This window comes from Microcaecilia unicolor, chromosome 5 (assembly GCF_901765095.1).
Source record: "Microcaecilia unicolor chromosome 5, aMicUni1.1, whole genome shotgun sequence".
Taxonomy (NCBI): Eukaryota; Metazoa; Chordata; class Amphibia; order Gymnophiona; family Siphonopidae; genus Microcaecilia; species Microcaecilia unicolor.
Genome location: NC_044035.1, coordinates 53,216,083 through 53,234,152, shown reverse-complemented (window position 1 = coordinate 53,234,152; position 18,070 = coordinate 53,216,083). Strand labels below are relative to the sequence as shown.

Below are 18,070 nucleotides of genomic sequence, written 5' to 3'. Positions count from 1 at the left end.
GGTGGAGGTGAGGTGGGATTTGGACTCGCATGCTGACTTTTGGATTTTCAAAAGTATGCACATAAATGTTCTGTAAAATTGCAAGCGTATTTATTAGCAGGTGTAAATACACATGCATAGTTTCAGCAGGGTAATTTTTCAAAGGGACAATATGTACATACTTTCCTTTTGATAATTAGTGCAAGCTATGCATATACTTACTGCCTAAGTTGGTTAGCCTATTACCAAATTAGCCTGCAAGTTATTTAAATTTGAATAAAAAGCCAACACAGTTGACTTGCTCATAAAAACTTTTAGAACACAGAGAGATAACTAAATCCAAGGTAGTCAAACTTTCACCAGGTACCTAGCCTATTTCCGGTATGAATTAGACAATATTCCCAGGGAGATCATTAGAATGATCATGATTCATAAAGAACTATCAGTCGTAGCTAACTACTAGCCAGTAGCTGTAATGAATAACTCATGAAAAAGCAACACTGTATACAAGATGTAGTTGAATGATTGTCCCATTTAGCTAAATGTCCAAAGCTGGGGCAGAGTTGACAATTCATTTAGATCAAAGATCTCACCTTCACCAAGAACATATATTAAATTTTAAGGTACTCGCAACAAGCTTCCTGAGCTTGTTGTCTACTGCCAAAAAACAAGTTTCCATCATGGAAAATTTGTGGGTACCACAGAGTAGGTATAAATCTAAGCGCAAAAGTTTCCTGAAGTAATTTTCAAAGCAGAGCTTTTGCTTAGAAAATTTGTCCAAGTCCACGCAGGAAACTACACATGTACTTTATTTAGGTGTGCACACAGTTAAATACAACAATTTACTACTACTGTGGTATAAATCAATAAATTCTTTTCTGACTTTATTTGTGATTTTCATGAGTTAGCCTTTCTTTGTTGGACTAAAGTTTACCAAATGAGTGTAAGTGCTATAACCAAAAGAAAGTCTTTGCTAAGATGTGCTTTTACCTGAGCAGATATTTAATTCCTTCCCAAGCATCAGTGAGAGGCTCCAGGTAAAGCAGAAGTCTTTTGTAAGATATAACCAGGCTGAAGAGGTCAAAGGCCTGAGATTTGCTGGACGTCTGAGGAGGCTCTATCTGTGGATCTGCCATGGCAGGGCTCCCTTCTTGCCCGTTCACACCATCCATAGCACCAACATCTTTTTCTGTTGCTTGCATGCTGGAAAGTAATTTGATAGTTACAATTGTTCTGTGTAAGAAAACCTGACCATACAGTCCTACAATGTCATCATTTAGTGAATGTTGGAGTAAAAAAAAAAAAAAAAAAGATTTTTAATTAAAAACATATTCACACCTTATAGCTGCATTAGCACCTTTATTTCTGGTGAACCTAACACCTAAGTAAGTCAGCATGTGTGATGACAGTCAAAAGATGTCTTATCTTTCAGAGACGGGCATATGCTTAAGCAACACAGCTCTTAAATAAGGGCTTGATTCCCTAGCAGCAGTACTGTGAGACCACCACTAGGGGTCAGTCACCTGGAAACTGGCCAGGCATGTCCAGGGTTCATTCTTGCCCCCCCCCCCCCCCCCAGAACACTCCTGGTAACTGCTGAGGGGGGAGGGAGAATTGGGGAGTTAACTCATTGGGCTAACACGCATTGAGATAGGGGAGTACTGCACGGGACGCTGAAATTACTCCCCAACTGCTACCTCCTCTTGGCTGTGGTACAATATGTGGAGGCACCAGGGAGCGGCATGGGATCAGTTACACTCCTGTGCATTAACTTGTACTACAACATGTTAACACGGGTTAGCAGATGAGACAAATATCCTATGTAAAGTGAAGGTGGGAGCCTAGCCAACGTTTTCACATCTAGTAAGGTAATGTGACAAAACAGTTGGTTTTTAAGCCTGTAAAACTGTATTAATTATTTCTTGGAGTGTATTTCTCTAGTTTGGCCAGCAGGTGATGCATGTTTATGTTTAAAGCTGTTACCGAGAAATGACTGCTCCCTCTTTAGTTAACACAGGTAAGATGTAACCTGTAGTGATATGGCCAGCTATTTTTAAAACTTGTTGTTCTGGGCTCTGATTGACCCAGGAGCTCAAATTCATCTAGGAAATACTAGATTTTTCTCCAGTTTCAGTCTGGGAGAAAAGAGACAAAGATCTCTTTGCTGAGGCCCTGTGAAGTTATTTTTTATAACCTGTGAGCAGCTATATTACTTGTACTCTCCGGGCACTATTCAGGTAGTGAACAAATATTTAGATAGTTTTATAATTGATCCATATTCGGTTACCTGTTATTATGTGTTATTTTTGTTCCACCTGGTTTTATGGTTCACAGTTCAATATTTTTCACGACAATTCATGGTAATAAGGTAAAATTATGTATAATCATACCTGATAATTTTCTTTCCATTAATCATAGCTGATCAATCCATAGACTGGTGGGTTGTGTCCATCTACCAGCAGGTGGAGATAGAGAGCAAACTTTTGCCTCCCTATATGTGGTCATGTGCTGCCGGAAACTCCTCAGTATGTCGATATCAAAGCTCCATCCGCAGGACTCAGCACTTAGAGAATTACACCCACGAAGGGACACTCTGCCCAGCTCACCACCGCCGAAACGGGGGAGGGGAATTAACCCAGCTCATCCCCACACAAGTGGGGGAGGGGAATCCGTCCAGCTCATCCCCGCGGAGCGGGGGAGGGACACCACACCCGCCGATGCGGGGGGATCTGGCTTATCCTGCAACCGCAACCGCGGGAGGAGCTGACTGACCCTAACACCGCCGAAGCGGGAGGGGTACAAAGCTGCCCTACAGCCGCACGAAGCGGGAGGGAGTGCCGGCAGAATTTAAATCTCAATCCAGCCCCGTAAAACGGAGGGGAGAGGAATGCAGCAGCTCACTGTAACACAAACTCGTCTCAACTCTTGAAGAATCCAAGTGAAAAAACTTGAACACGAAGTCTTTCTGAAGTAACTGAAGACTAACCTTGAACCTGAAATGCAACCAGAATAAAAACAGTACAGATATCTGGGAGGGGCTATGGATTGATCAGCTATGATTAATGGAAAGAAAATTATCAGGTATGATTATACATAATTTTACCTTCCATATCATCAAGCTGATCAATCCATAGACTGGTGGGATGTACCGAAGCAGTACTCACCCAGGGCGGGACATTGAAATCCCTGACCTCAACACTGAAGCTCCAAACCGGGCCTCCGCCCGTGCAGCCACCGTCAAACGGTAATGCTTGGAGAATGTATGAGCCGAAGCCCAAGTTGCCGCCTTGCATATCTCTTCCAAGGAGACTGATCCGGCCTCTGCCATCGAGGCCGCCTGAGCTCTCGTGGAGTGAGCCTTCAGCTGGATAGGCGGCACCTTCCTTGCGGCCACATAAGCCGCTGCAATGGCTTCCTTGACCCATCTTGCCACTGTAGGCTTAGCAGCCTGCAGACCCTTACGAGGACCTGCAAACAGGACAAACAGATGATCCGATTTCCGGAAATCATTGGTCACTTCCAAGTATCTGATGATGACTCGCCTCACATCCAGATATTTAAGAGCAGAGTACTCCTCTGGGTAGTCCTCCCTACGAAAGGAAGGGAGACAGAGCTGCTGATTCCCATGGAAGCGAGAAACAATCTTGGGCAGAAAGGAAGGCACTGTGCGAATAGTCACTCCTGCCTCAGTGAACTGCAGAAAAGGCTCTCGACATGAGAGTGCCTGGAGCTCGGAAACTCCTCTGGTTGAAGTGATAGCCACCAAAAAGACTGCTTTCCACGTCAGGTCTTTCAGAGATGCCCTTGACAAGGGTTCAAAAGGCGGCTTCTGCAACGCTCTTAGCACCAGGTTGAGATTCCACGCAGGCACCACTGAGTGCAGAGGAGGGCGCAGGTGATTAACTCCCTTGAGAAAGCGCACCACATCTGGCTGCGAAGCCAGGGAAGCACCCTTCAGGCGGCCCCTGAAGCAAGCCAGAGCCGCTACCTGGACTTTAAGGGAACTGAGCGACAGGCCTTTCTCCAGACCTTCTTGCAGGAACGCCAACACTGAAGAAATTGGAGCAGTGAAGGGAGAAAGTGAGCCTGCTTCACACCACGCTGCAAACATACGCCAAACCCTGGCGTAAGCAGTAGAAGTAGAGCGCTTCCTCGCTCTTAGCATAGTGGCGATGACCTTGTCTGAGAAGCCCTTCTTCCTCAGACGCTGCCGCTCAATAGCCAGGCCGTAAGACCAAAGGGGGAGGGATCCTCCATCACCCCGGGACCCTGATGTAACAGGCCCTGCTCCACTGACAGCCGCAGAGGATCGTCGACTGAGAGCCTGATCAAGTCCGCATACCAGGGACGTCTGGGCCAATCCGGACCCACCCGGATTACCCTGCCGGGATGCTTTGCCACCCGGTCTAGCACCCTGCCCAACATGGGCCAGGGCGGGAACACATAGAGGAGCTCTTGTGTCGGCCACTGTTGGAGAAGAGCATCTACTCCCAGGGATCGAGGGTCCCGTCCTCTGCTGAAAAAGCGCGGCACTTGGCAACTGGCCGATGACGCCATCAGAACTAGGCTCGGCTGGCCCCAGCGCTTCGTGATGTCCAAGAACGCCTGAGCAGATAGTTGCCAGTCTCCGGGCTCCAAGGTATGGCGACTGAGAAAGACCGCCTTGACATTCATGACTCCGGCAATGTGGGCCGCTGAAAGCTGCTCCAGGTTCGCTTCCGCCCACTGGCAAAGATTCATAGCCTCCTTGGCTAGAGGGGCGCTCTTGGTACCTCCCTGGCGGTTGACATAGACCACAGCCGTGGCATTGTCTGACAGGACCCGTACAGGCTTCAACACCAGTACCGGGATGAACTCCAAAAGCGCCAACCGAATGGCTCTGAGTTCCAGGAGGTTGATAGACCACTTTGCCTCTGCAGGAGACCAGAGCCCCTGCGCTGTCCTTCCCAAGAAGTGGGCTCCCCAGCCCGATAAAGAGGCGTCCGTCGTGACGACAATCCACTCTGGGGTCACCAGAGGCATTCCCGCAGACAACTTGTCTGTCTGCATCCACCAGCTCAGCGCCTTGCGCACTGCTGGGTTCAAGGGAAGGCGCACAGCATAATCCTCCGACATCGGAGTCCAGCGCCGCAGCAAAGATTGTTGAAGTGGTCTCATATGAGCCCTGGCCCAGGGCACTACTTCCATCATGGCCGTCATAGAGCCCAACAGCTGCACATAGTCCCAATCCCGAGGAGGAGAGGCTACTAGGAACTGGTCCACTTGAGCCTGAAGTTTGACAATTCGATTGTCTGGCAGGAACACTCTGCCCACTTGGGTGTCGAATCGAACTCCCAGGTACTCCAGGGACTGAGTCGGGCGCAGCTGGCTCTTCTCTCAGTTGATGATCCATCCCAGGGAGCTCAAAAGAGCAACTACCCGGTTCACAGCTTGCCGCACTCTGCATAAGAGGGGGCTCGGATCAACCAGTCGTCCAGATAAGGATGGACTTGTACCCCTTCCTTTCGTAGGAAGGCCGCGATGACCACCATTACTTTGGAAAAGGTCCGCGGAGCAGTAGCCAACCCGAATGGGAGGGCTCTGAACTGGAAGTGTCGTCCCAGGACTGCAAAACGCAGAAAGCGTTGAAGAGGAGGCCAGATGGGAATATGCAGGTACGCTTCCTTGATGCCCAAGGATGCCAGGAACTCTCCTGCCTTCACTGCCGCTATAACAGAGCGGAGAGTCTCCATGCGAAAGTGCCGCACTTTCAAGGCCCGATTGACCCCTTGAGGTCGAGGATAGGCCGGACAGAACCTCCTTTCTTTGGTACCACAAAGTAAATGGAGTAACGTCCCTTGCCAAGCTGACTTTCTGGCACCGGAACGACCGCGCCCAGGCGGATCAGATTGTCCAAGGTCTGCTGCACTGCCACAGCTTTGACCGGAGACTTGCAGGGAGAGAGTACGAACCCGCTTTTAAGGGTCGGCAGAACTCTAGCTTGTAGCCGTCTCTGATGACTTCCAGCACCCACGCGTCTGAAGTTATTGTGGTCCACTCGCCCAGAAACGAGGACAGCCGTCCTCCAATCTGCACTGGGGCGTGGACCAAGGCCCCGTCATCGGGTACGAGACCCTGGGGGAGGACCGGAGGGAGCACCTCCGGGACGGCGGTCTCTGCGAAAAGAATGCTGCTTGGGGGAGAAATTCCTCTTGAAGGAAGAAGGGGCAGAGGAGCCCGCTTGCCCGGGCGGTACCGACGGGCTTCCTGCAACCGTCCTCTGAAGGTACCGGGACGAGTACTAGCCCGAGCCCTGACCTCTGGTAATTTCTTGCCCTTAGACGTGCCGAGATCGGTCACGATTTTGTCCAGCTCGACCCCAAAGAGCAGCTTGCCTTTAAAAGGCAATCTAGCCAGGCGGGATTTAGAGGCGTGGTCAGCAGACCAATGTTTCAGCCAAAGCCACCGCCTCGCAGAGACTGTCTGAGCCATGCCTTTAGCTGAGGCTCTCAAGACATCATACAGCAAGTCTGCCAAATAGGCTAGGCCCGATTCCAGGGCCGGCCAATCAGCCCTCAAGGAATGATCCGAGGGGGAAGCCCGCTGCACCATAGTCAGGCACGCCCTGGCCACATAGGAACCGCAAACCGAGGCCTGCAAACTTAAAGCAGTCGCCTAAAAGGACGACCTTAAGGCCGCCTCCAATCTTCTGTCTTGGGCGTCCTTTAGGGCCGTGCCACCTTCCACCGGCAAAGCCGTTTTCTTAGTCACCGCAGTGATTAAAGAATCCACGGTAGGCCACAGATAGGCCTCACGTTCACTTTCAGGCAAAGGATAGAGGCGGGACATAGCCCTAGCCACTTTGAGGCTCGCTTCCGGGACATCCCATTGAGCCGAAATTAAGGTGTGCATGGCATCATGCACGTGGAAGGTTCTAGGCGGGCGCTTCGTCCCCAGCATAATGGCAGAGCCAACAGGGGCTGAGGGAGAGACGTCCTCCGGAGAGGAAATCTTCAAAGTGTCCATGGCCTGTAACAACAGGTTGGGCAAATCCTCTGGGCTAAAAAGCCGCGCTGCAGAGGGGTCATCCGCTCCATCCGAGCGGGGATCTATCTCCTCCAAGGAATCCACAAAGGACCGTTGGGAGACCTCAGACACGCTGCCCTCATCTACATCGGAGGAGACAAAGTCCTCCAAGGCCTGGGAATCAACACGAGGGCGTTACCTCTGGGAACCTCAACCTCTTTACCAGACGAGGGAGCAGGGGCAGCGTTTTGCATGAGGAAAGCCTGATGCAGCAGCAAAACAAACTCGGGGGAGAAACCCCCCAGACTGTGCACTTCCGCAGCCTGGGCAACAGCCCTAGACGCACCCTCAACCGGCGCTCGCAAGAGCGGGGGAGAGACATGCTGCGCATCCAAAATGGCGTCCGGCGCGACACTCCGTGAAGGAGCCGCGCGGGAAGAACGGCGCTTAACTTTAGCCGCTTTTGTGCCGTCGCCCAAATTAAGGGCGTTCATGGCATTAATGTCTCCAACCTCAAGGGCGGCCCACGAAGAAGCCGTCCGAGCCGCGTGGCCGGCCAAGATGGCGGAGGCGAGGAGCGGGGGATGGGCGTTTATGGCGGGAAAAACCGCCACGCCGGAGGAAGGACCGGGACATTCATCGGTCACTAAACTGTCACCCATCAAGGGCGAATCAGGCTGTAAAACCCCCGCATCCCCTCTAGAAGCGCTCCAGCGATCCGGGGAGCGACCCTTTGCGCCCTCGCCCTCCGACGCCATATGCCACGAGGAGAAGAATCGGGGAACCCCCTGCCCGCTATAAAAAGGTAAAATTACCTGCTTGCCGCTCCGAGCTGTAACGAACTGGTGTCCCAGTGAGTAGCTGCAATGAACGTTTAAATAAACGTCGAAATAAACGCCTTTAAGGACGTTTAAAATTTTTTTTTTTTTTTTTTTTTAACGGAGCCAGCGGGAGGGGGGAGAAAAGGAGGGACCTGGCACCACCAGGTTTGCACTTGCTCAAAAGAGCCCTCAACCCCAGGCCTCAACAAAACCTAAGGATTAGGCTTGGAGGCCTAGCCAGAGCTGCTGCTGTGTGTGACCACCACCTGCTGAGATAGAGAACATACTGGGGAGTTTCCGGCAGCACATGACCACATATAGGGAGGCAAAAGTTTGCTCTCTATCTCCACCTGCTGGTAGATGGACACAACCCACCAGTCTATGGATTGATCAGCTTGATGATATGGAAACATTTTTAGTTTATTGCCTCTGCTTGTATGGACTAAGAATCCTGGTGGTTTGGGTTTGGAAAAGTCAAGAAATCGAGTTTCTACCAAATCTGAACAAACTTCATTTCTACTGAGCAGAGCTCCCTTTCCATGCTCTGATTTGTATGAATGTTTCTAACAATAGATTAAACAAGTACATAATAATTTGCAGACTAACCATTTGTGACTGTGGAAAATATCATCATACTGTGGTCTCAGAAGCTATTCCTGAACAAGTCTCATGTGAATAAATGAGCGCATGCTCCTGTCCTTTGTGCCATGCTGTGCAAATATTCAAATGTGTAACATACTTAGATAGGCTGAACAAAGACAAAACATTTGTAACTATTGTCTAACAGTTCTCCCTAAATATACAGCAGCTGAGAGAAAGGGCTGAAGGTTTACAATGTAGCACATAGCAATAGTGAAAAAAAACCTCTCACTCCTCTTGCCTTTTAAACCTCATATGCAGTGACTGGTTCAGAATTGTTGATTTAGCACTTTTAACTAATATCTTTTCTCACTAAAAACTTGTATAATTTATTTTGAATTCATAGAGGTCTGTGAGGGAGGGAGTGATATAACGGTAGGTGGCCGAGAACACTACCTCACTGAGGCTGCAGTTTAGCCACCTTACGGCAGCTGGTGCTAATCTGCCGTGTCAGAGGCTGAGTCAGAGGGGCAGGTCTCAGGCCAGGAAGTGGTTAAACACCTTGGATTTGAGTTCTTCAGGGAGGCACTGAGCAGAGGCATAGACAGACCTTGATTCTGTTGGGAGGGGGTGGCATATTTTGCCCTGCCTCCCCGCCACTCTCCACCCCCACGTACCTGGGCTGGCTCAGGTCCCCACCAGCTGAAGCCTTCCTGTGGCGATACTCGGCTCAGTGTTGCCTGCTCTTCTTTCCCACCTCAGGACACATGTTCGGTTTTAGTGAAATTGAGCATGCGCAAAGCTCGTGCATGCTCAATTTCACTAAAACCAAGCATTCACAAGAGGGAGGGGGAAGTAGGGCAGGCAGCATGGTGGCAAATATTACAGCAGGAAACCAGCAAACTTTGGGGGGCCTGAACCCAAATTGAGGTACTAGCCCCCCCCCCCCCCTTGTGGCTATGCCACTGGCCCCAAGGCAAGTGGTCTCCAGGAGTGAGAGCTGAAATACAGAGGTCTCCTGGAGAAAGACTGTAAAAGAAGGAATCCTCCCATGGAATTGGCTGGGCTATAGTACCTGGGGAGGCTCAGGGAAGCCGAGTGGTCCTCAAGCTTGTAGCTCCAGAGTCTATGTGGGAAAGACAATCAAGGTAGGAAGTTTCTGTCATTACCTTGAAGACTCATATGTTGTGTGTCCAAGCTGAAGGCAAACCTGTGTTGGACTGTTTGTTTGGAACAGTAACATTGTGTTTGGGATGTGGCCAGAAGCTAGCCCTAGTAAGACTACTCCCTTAGGGATCCTTTTACTAAGGTGCCTCGAAAAATGGCCTGTGCTGGTGTAGACGTGCGTATTGGGCGCACGCAGATCCTTTTTTCAGCGCGCCTGCAAAAAAAGGCCCTTTTTTCATTTTTGGCCGAAAATGGACGCGTGGCAAAATGAAAATTGGCATGAGGGCATCTTGGGCCTGAGACCTTACCGCCACCCACTGACCTAGCGGTAAGGTCTCACACATTAACTGGGCAGTAATCGTCAGCGTGCGTACAATGCCGATTACTGTGTGGTTAGCGCCACGCATCGGAAAATTTAAAACAATTGCCAGCGCACATAGCAGACACGTGTCAAAAGTTAAATTACCGCCCTAGCCACGTGGTAGCCTGGTGGTAATTCAAAATTGACACGCGTAGGACGCGTCTATGCGGCTTAGTAAAAGGGCCCCTTAGGGTTCTACAAGAACACTGGTAGCACTGCAATGAGCTGTGATGCAACCGTTTTTTGTATATTAGAACACAGTAATAAAGAATTATTCTGTTCACTCTTATCCCTTGTCTGCCTGTGTCTGTCACCCTCGTTCACGATAACACAAGGCCTGATTCTTCAAAATCTTTTCTCAAAGAGACAGGAGGAAAGACTTTGCAAATCAGAACGTTAGGGTGTCTTTTACTAAAGTGTGATAGGTTTTTGCACTTACCTCATTTTAGGTGCAAAAACTATTATGGAGTAAATGGAAAGAAAGGCAGGACAGATGCACCTAATGCCATTTCTTAAAAGTGGGGTTAAGGGCACCAGCATTAACTGCACATTTCACAGCGATTGGGTACGGACTGCGCATATCACAATATACACGCTAATCTCCAACTACACCCCACCTAGTTCCCACCCTATTCAATGCTAAGCAATTAGTATGGGATTTTGACTGCACTGGCTGTTTTAGAATGCAGTTGGGGAAAGGGGAGGAGGAAATGTTTTGAACTGTGGGTAGGAGAGAGGAGGGGGAGGAAGTGGCAGAGCTGGTGGTTGGGAGGCGGGCTAGTGCTGGGCAGACTTATACAGTCTGTGCTGGGGCTGGTGGTTGGGAGGCGGGACTAGTGCTGGGCAGACTTATACAGTCTGTGCTGGAGCTGGTGGTGGGAGGCGGGACTGGTAGTTGGGAGGCGGGGATAGTGCTGGGCAGACTTATAGGGTCTGTGCCAGAGCTGATGGTTGGCAGGCGGGGTTGGTGGTTGGGAGGCGGGGATAGGGCTGGCCAGACTTATACGGTCTGTGCACTGAAGAGGACAGTACAAATAAAAAGTAGCACATATGAATTTATCTTCTTGGACAGACTGGATGGACCGTGCAGGTCTTTTTCTGCCGTCATCTACTATGTTTACTATGTTTATTATACCATCAGGGCAATTCTTTTTCTTTTTTTATATCACGGGGGTTAGGAGGGAACAGGGGCAGGTCAGAAAGCAGGGGAGGAAGATCACGGGCGATGAAGACCACCACCAACTTTCATTTTTAAATGTCACACTTCCTGTCAGTGTCTGAGCCAATCACTGCTCAGGCACTGACAGGAAGGGTAACATTTCACAATGAGCTGCCGTGATTTTAATGTAGCAGTAATTTGCACGCTCACTGCTTATAGCATACGGTGGTATTTTTGAAGCGAGTTTTGCCGTACAGGCTTTCATCATCGGTTGCCTAGATTTTAATGAACTTGACATGTATTCCACAATGTAAATGGAGTAGAAGGTGGAAATTGCAACTAGATCTGACCTAGTACCATTATTTTTGTTAAAAATTCCCACTGAAGACCCACATTCTGGACTAGATTCAGTAAATGATGCCCAAATTTGGGCGCTGAACAGAAATCCACACTGAGCGCTATTCTTTGGGCGCGAGGATTTACACCAAGTAAAATCATGTGTAAATCCCAGCTCATAAATTAGTGACAGATACCCTGAATTCTACAATACTATGTGGAAAGAAATACATTTTGACAAATAAAATTCATTGCACTACAAGAGATCAGTAAAACTGGTCTTTTATTAGAGCTGCATAATATTTGTTGTTGACAACAAGGAGGAAAGCCTGGAAGAGAAATCTCTCTTCTTTCAAATCCACCTGAAGTTTGACAACTGCACGCAACTTTAGTGAACGCCCCTGACCCACCCATGGACCTCCCATGGCCATGCCCCCTTTTCAGATGTGTGCTGAAAGATTTGAGCATGCATCTTTATAGAACTGAGCTTAGCAAGATACATGCGGAAATCCTAATTGAAGTCAATTAACTGTAACAATTGGATGTTAGTGCCCAATTATTGGTAGTTATCGGCTCGTTACACAATTCAAATGTGTGCCCAAACTGGGTACACGCCCAAATTTGCGCATGCAAGTTTGGGTGCAATGTATAGAATCTGGGGGTTTATGCCCATTTTTGTGCCAAGTATTAAACTGAGGAAAATGAAATACTCTGTACAAAATGTTAAACGCAAAAGAGAGGAAAACCAAAGAACAGAATATAAACAGCAACAACAACAAAAAAACCCCACTAAGGACCTTCAGGACTAAGGATAGCAAACAATTCTTTATTTTCAGACCCAACACAGGCTGTGTTTCAGCAAATATGCCCGCATCAGGGGTCGTTACAGTAGATAATCAGAAAAAATGAATATCTAAAAGTTGATCAAAAGATGCAGTTCAATATTCAATTCCGGGTGCGTCAGAAGTCCGGTTTGCACAGACCGAAGTGCGCAATACAATTCATGTCAGGTCTGAAAATAAAGACTTATTTGCTTTCCTCAGTCCTGAAGGCCCTTGGTGCTTTTTTTGTTGCTAAAATGTTAACTGCCCAAGGTAAATTAGACATAAAAAGCGTAATATTAACAAACTTCTGAGCAGTCATGTGTTCTTTGTGCAATAGTGAAGACCACATTAAGGATAGATGGCTGGGAATGCATTTAATGGATCAATCTGTTCCAAACTTGTTTATATTTAATGAAATTTGAAAAATTGATATCTGACTTCTGTAGACAAAAGGATGTTGTGGCTTTTGGGCAAATTATGCATAAGCAAAGATAAATACATGACAGACAATGGTGACTGCTTCTTCTATCTTTTCCCTTTAAAAAAAATCCATGGTCTACTCTGAAGTTTTTGTAGCCTGCTAACTTTGCCTCTCTTTTCTACTGTGGTGTTCAAAATGCTTTTCAAAACATCATGTGATTTTTTGGGGGAACTCTCAGTGTTTGCTGTGACACAGAGGAAATTAAAAACGGCCCTTCTGCATTCCAGATCATTGGGACTGGAAGTAACACATTGTAATACTAGAGAAAGAAGGAACGTGTTTATTCGCTTTCCTGAGAATTCTTTCCCGCTCTCTTTTTAGATTCAAAAAATCACTACTGGATTTAGTTTTTTCAATGCCTTCAAAGGTTTAGTGCAGATATGATAAGAGCAAGTACATAAATGGACCCTATGGGGATCACCCCAGCAATTTTATTATTCTTATTATTATTTTATTAATTTTTACAGGTATAATTCTCTGCATTTGGTCAGAGTCCAAATGGTTTTAGCTTTGACACACAGATTATGAGCCAATCAACATCAATAACTGGACGCTAACAACCAATTACCAATGTTAATTGGCACCAATTAGGATTGTTGAGCATATCTGGCTGCACGCTACTATATAACGCTGGGCACCCAACTCCCATAGCACGTATGTCAAAAGGGGGTGTGGCCTTAGGAGGGGTATGTACGAGCGGTCAGGGATGTTCCTAAAAGTGGATCATCGTGCCAGGATTTACACCAGGTTTCAGCAGGCGTCCATTAGGATGTGGATGTGGGAATTGGCATGAAGCACCATTCTACAATGAGTGATCTTTTCCCATGTCCATTTTTGAGCATTATTTATAGAATCTGGCCTCCAGTGTTTAAAATTCAGTAGACTGAAAAATAAAAGCAAAACAAAAAAATAATAAAGAATTAAGGGACCCTTTTACTAAGCTGCAGTAAAAGAGGGCCTGCGCTAAGCATCAGCATGTATTTTTGACACGCATTTTGGCCCCCTTTTACTGCAGCGGGTAAAAGGATGTCCTTTTTTTAGGAAAAGAAATGGCCGTGCCGTAAGTGAAACACATACCACGCAGCCAATTCGGGGGAGGGGGACCCTTACCTTCACTCACTGAAATGGCGGTAAGGGCTCCCACACTACCCCGGTGCTAGCCGGGCAGCACACTGCGCCACCCAAATACCACCGGTTAAGTTCAGGCACTATAAAAATAGATCATATTTTTGTAGCGCCGGAAATGGCAAGCGCTATGAGTGGGAACTAACCCCAGGTTCTTGCAGTAGTTCTGGACTGGCGCACGGTAAGCCCGCAATGAGCTTAACACTGCTTAGTAAAAGGACCCCTAAGTCAGGCAAAATAGCTACAGCAACAAGAAAGTAAGGAAAAATAACTTCCTGGTTTCTAAAAATTACATTGTGACAAGTTTTCTCAACATATATCAGTCATTGCAGGCGACAGGGCATTAACCTCCATGTTATACAGACCCCTCTTCCTTGCCAAAAAGCATGGATTCCCAAAATATACTCTATGGAGTGCACCAAGCAATTAATGTGGATTTTAATGCGTGCTAACTCCAGGTGGGGACAGTCTGCCATATAAGGGAAAAGTTCCTGTGCTAACCACTTCACTCTCATGGTAATGTTCAATATATAGTGAGGTTTACATTCAACAGGGCTGGCTGCAATCAAACCTGGCTGTGTTCAATCAGCTGAATCTAATTAACAATTAAATCCGGTCAATTGATTAATTAACTAAAGGGGCAGTTACTTTTTCACATGGGTGACAGGGGTATTGGATAACTTTGACTCTAAAATATATGAACTAATAATAATAAAAACTGGGTCATGTGTTTACTCAGGTTCCCTTTTGTCTAATATTACATTTTGTTGAAAGATTAGAACTATTCAGTGTGACATATACACAATAAAAGAAAAAATCAGGAAGGAGGGAAAAACTTTCACATCACGGGACGTACATTTCACATGTCTACATTTCTGTTACTTTAATTTTCTGGTGGAAATCAAACCTTTCTGTTTTCAGAATGATCATAATGTCACCAAAGTTAGTATGGAATGAATATTATACAATAATTGTATTGAAGGCAATATGGCTGAAAAAAAATTACCCTGTCCTGAAGCACTCTGCTGAGAGGCCAAGAGCGCAACCTACCTGAATAGGATGATTTCTGGCGGCCATCTAGCTTCCATTCCTAGTGACTGGAACTATCCTTCCTCATCCATACCATCCCTTTCTCACTGCATCTGTTCAAAATCTCCTTTCTCCCAAAGACTTTCAATCTCTTATTCCCCTAGGGTAACAGAAATTCACTTCTGCAACATCTGAGCCAATGGAAGGGTGCACCTAATTGCCCTTATTGGTTTTTTTTTTTTTTTAAAACACATTCCTATTAGGGCTGCATTTCTATTAAAATTTTAATTGCGATTAATGGTACATTATTGCTCCTTGTGGCTCTAGGCAAAGTCACTTAGGGGCCCTTTTACTAAGCTACGGTAAAAAGGGGGCCTATGCTAGCATCAGTTCGTGGTTTTGAGGCATGCTGAGGCCCCCTTTTACTGCAGCGGGTAAAAGGTTGTCTTTTTTTGAGGAAAGTAGGACCAGTGCCAAACAGATTTCTATGGCCTGTGCTTCAAAATTGATAGGTGTCAGTGTTTTATCATGAAGTGGAATCTGTGCAGAGTGCCAGTTTCAGCTTTGGCCACCCTTTTGGGCAGACTGGATGGACCTTGCAGGTCTTTATCTGCCGACATTTACTATATTATTGTCCACATGATGCCGAAAGGGTTTCACTGCAGCAGTTAACCTGTACAGTACATGTGGGTACATAGTATATTAAAATAAATGGTAATGAGGCCATTAAGTATTCTTCTGCAATGCACAGAACAGGATTTTAACACATGTACAACTCAAGAAAGTCACCACCGGGTTAGTGGTAGTGTAAGAGATGTAATCAAAGCTTTGGGGATTTATTAAGAGTGGGGGTTTTTTTCTATGACCATAGCAAGTACCTGCAACTTTAAAAGACAGAATAAAAGTTAACAAGGGTGTGTGGAGGTAATAGCAGTTACACTCTGCTCGTGCCTGAAGAAAACAAGTTACTAGCGTACATCTGTGCACGCTGTTCTGTGCATAAATATTAGCCTCACAAAAATGTTAGGTAAAAGAAATTTTTGTACAGAACATGTGTATATATCAGGCAAGCTATCCCCAATTAGTGCACAAGTTCTGCGCACTTTGAATTTGCATCTCATTAGCTTACTGCATTGCTACATAATATTTTGTTAATCATGTAGTAAAAGCTACAAGGGATCAGCCATTGGTGTGCTGCACTACTGTGTGGCTTTCTGCATCAATCCCTAAGTTTGTGCATGAAGCAACTGTGGGTGAAGAGACTTATTAGCCAAACTCACAAGGAGCATCAGTGAAATTTAAACCCTAACTTCTCTAGTTCCAAGCCCGCAGCTCAATTAATAGGCTGTTCCTCCACAGATGCCTTATACGTTCAGAGCTGGCAAATGTGATAACAGAGATGGGAATAGCCCCTGGTGAAGTGAAACTGGGGAGAAATATGCGCTGAAGTCCAGTGGTGATGAACGACGCTGACGAGAATAAAAAAAGTATAGCATGGGTACAGAGATGGGGGGGGGGGAGTGCTACAGGAAAGGAAGGGATGAGAGAAAGCAATCAATGCAGGGGAGAACATGCCTAGAAAAGATATCAAATTGAGGTTTGTTTCTTTTTTCCCTGACTAATAAACCTCAGGTATATTCATTCAACAGAGATATCAAGTCACACGCTGACCACCCCCTTCACATGCACTGGGGACCGGTGGACCCATCCCGTCCCCTCCCCGTGGCCCCTACCAACTCTTCCGCACTCCTCCCCCTAAATCTCAAACACTCCATCCCCCGCCATACCCACTCCCCTACCTTAAAACTCATGCCTGAGGTTGTACGCCACCGGCCCTGCGCCGACTTCCTTCTCTAGCGTCCCACCCCTCTCTGACGCAACTCCTCACCCTCAGCGGCGTTCCGCCCTGCTGCTGGAGAAACAGGAAGTTGCATCAGAGGAGGGCAGGAGGCTGGGAAACTGTGGCCTTGGTTGTCATGACTTGTGGTCGTCGTAGGCGATGTCAAAGAGAAATTGTAAGGTGTGTGACCCAAGGAGGTTTAAAAAAACAGGAGTCGAAGTGACCCTGTAAGCAAAGAAGCCAATTAGGACAATTTAAGTTTCCCTTTCCCAGCGCAGCCGTCATCCCCGTTCACTCAAAACAAAGCAAGCTAACCTATGAGCTGCTGAATCCACATTGTCATATTTTTTTTTTATTGTTGCTCCATCTGTAACAGGTCTAAAGCTGTTTCAATTGGATAGGCAGTGCCTTAAAAGGTGGAGGACAAAACGTTTTTTTACGTATTGGACAGCTTTTTAATTTATTTGAAAGCTTCCCATATGTAGATATAAATATCATGAAATAATTGGAATATCACTAAAACGTCTTAAAAAATTATTATAGCTGAAGGAAACAGCAATTTTAAACTCTGTATTTTGTGCTCATTTTTCTACACTGAAAACTAAATAAATAACTAACTAAATAAATAAATTGTATACAATACAGATGGCCAAATTTCAGTGAGGATATCCTGTTTCCCTTTGGGTTCATCTTAAATGTTGTTGTAATCTGCCTTGGGAAGCCTGGTGTTATAAAGATGATAGAATATATTGAAATTAAATGGAAGTAGAATTAGACTCTCCTTTCATTGTGGCACATGGAATCACATCTCCACCTGTTTTGTAGAAGTTATATGAATGACAGGAAGGACCTAGCGAAGCTAAAGGAATGGACCAATATTTGGCAACTAAGGTTTAATCCCAAAAAATGCAGGGTCATGCACTTGGGTCGCAAAAATCCGAGGGAACGGTACAGTGTGCGAAGGAACAGCGGGACTTGGGGGTGATTGTGCCTGACGACCTTAAAGCTTTCAAACAGGTAGAAAAAGCGACGGCCAAAGCCAGAAGGATGCTTGGGTGCATAAAGAGAGGCATGACCAGCAGGAAAAAGGAGGTGATAGTGCCGTTGTATAAGTCTCTGGTGAGGCCTCATGTGGAGTACTGCGTGCAGTTCTGGAGACCGCACCTACGGAAAGATATAAACAGGATGGAGGCGGTCCAGAGGGCAGCTACGAAATTAGTAAGCGGTCTTGAATGCAAAAATTATAGGGACAGGCTTATGAACCTCAACATGTATACGCTGGAAGAGAGGAGACATGATAGAAACATTTAAATATCTCAAGGGCATTTATGTACAGGAAGAGAGCCTTTTTCAAATAAAGGAGA

The 18,070-nt window shown here is 46.5% G+C and overlaps 1 protein-coding gene across 1 annotated transcript in view; it reads right to left on the bottom strand.

The window, feature by feature from the left end:
- Window positions 1–16,742, bottom strand: part of ZFYVE27 (zinc finger FYVE-type containing 27) — a 198,841-nt gene extending 182,099 nt beyond the window's left edge. The window contains exons 1-2 of the mRNA XM_030202901.1: window positions 16,666–16,742; window positions 970–1,182 (exon numbers count right to left, since the gene is read on the bottom strand). Of these exons, the coding sequence (XP_030058761.1) occupies window positions 970–1,181 (212 nt within the window). The 5' untranslated portion in view covers window position 1,182; window positions 16,666–16,742. The remainder of the gene's footprint in view (window positions 1–969; window positions 1,183–16,665) is intronic.
- Window positions 16,743–18,070: the final 1,328 nt, after the last annotated feature.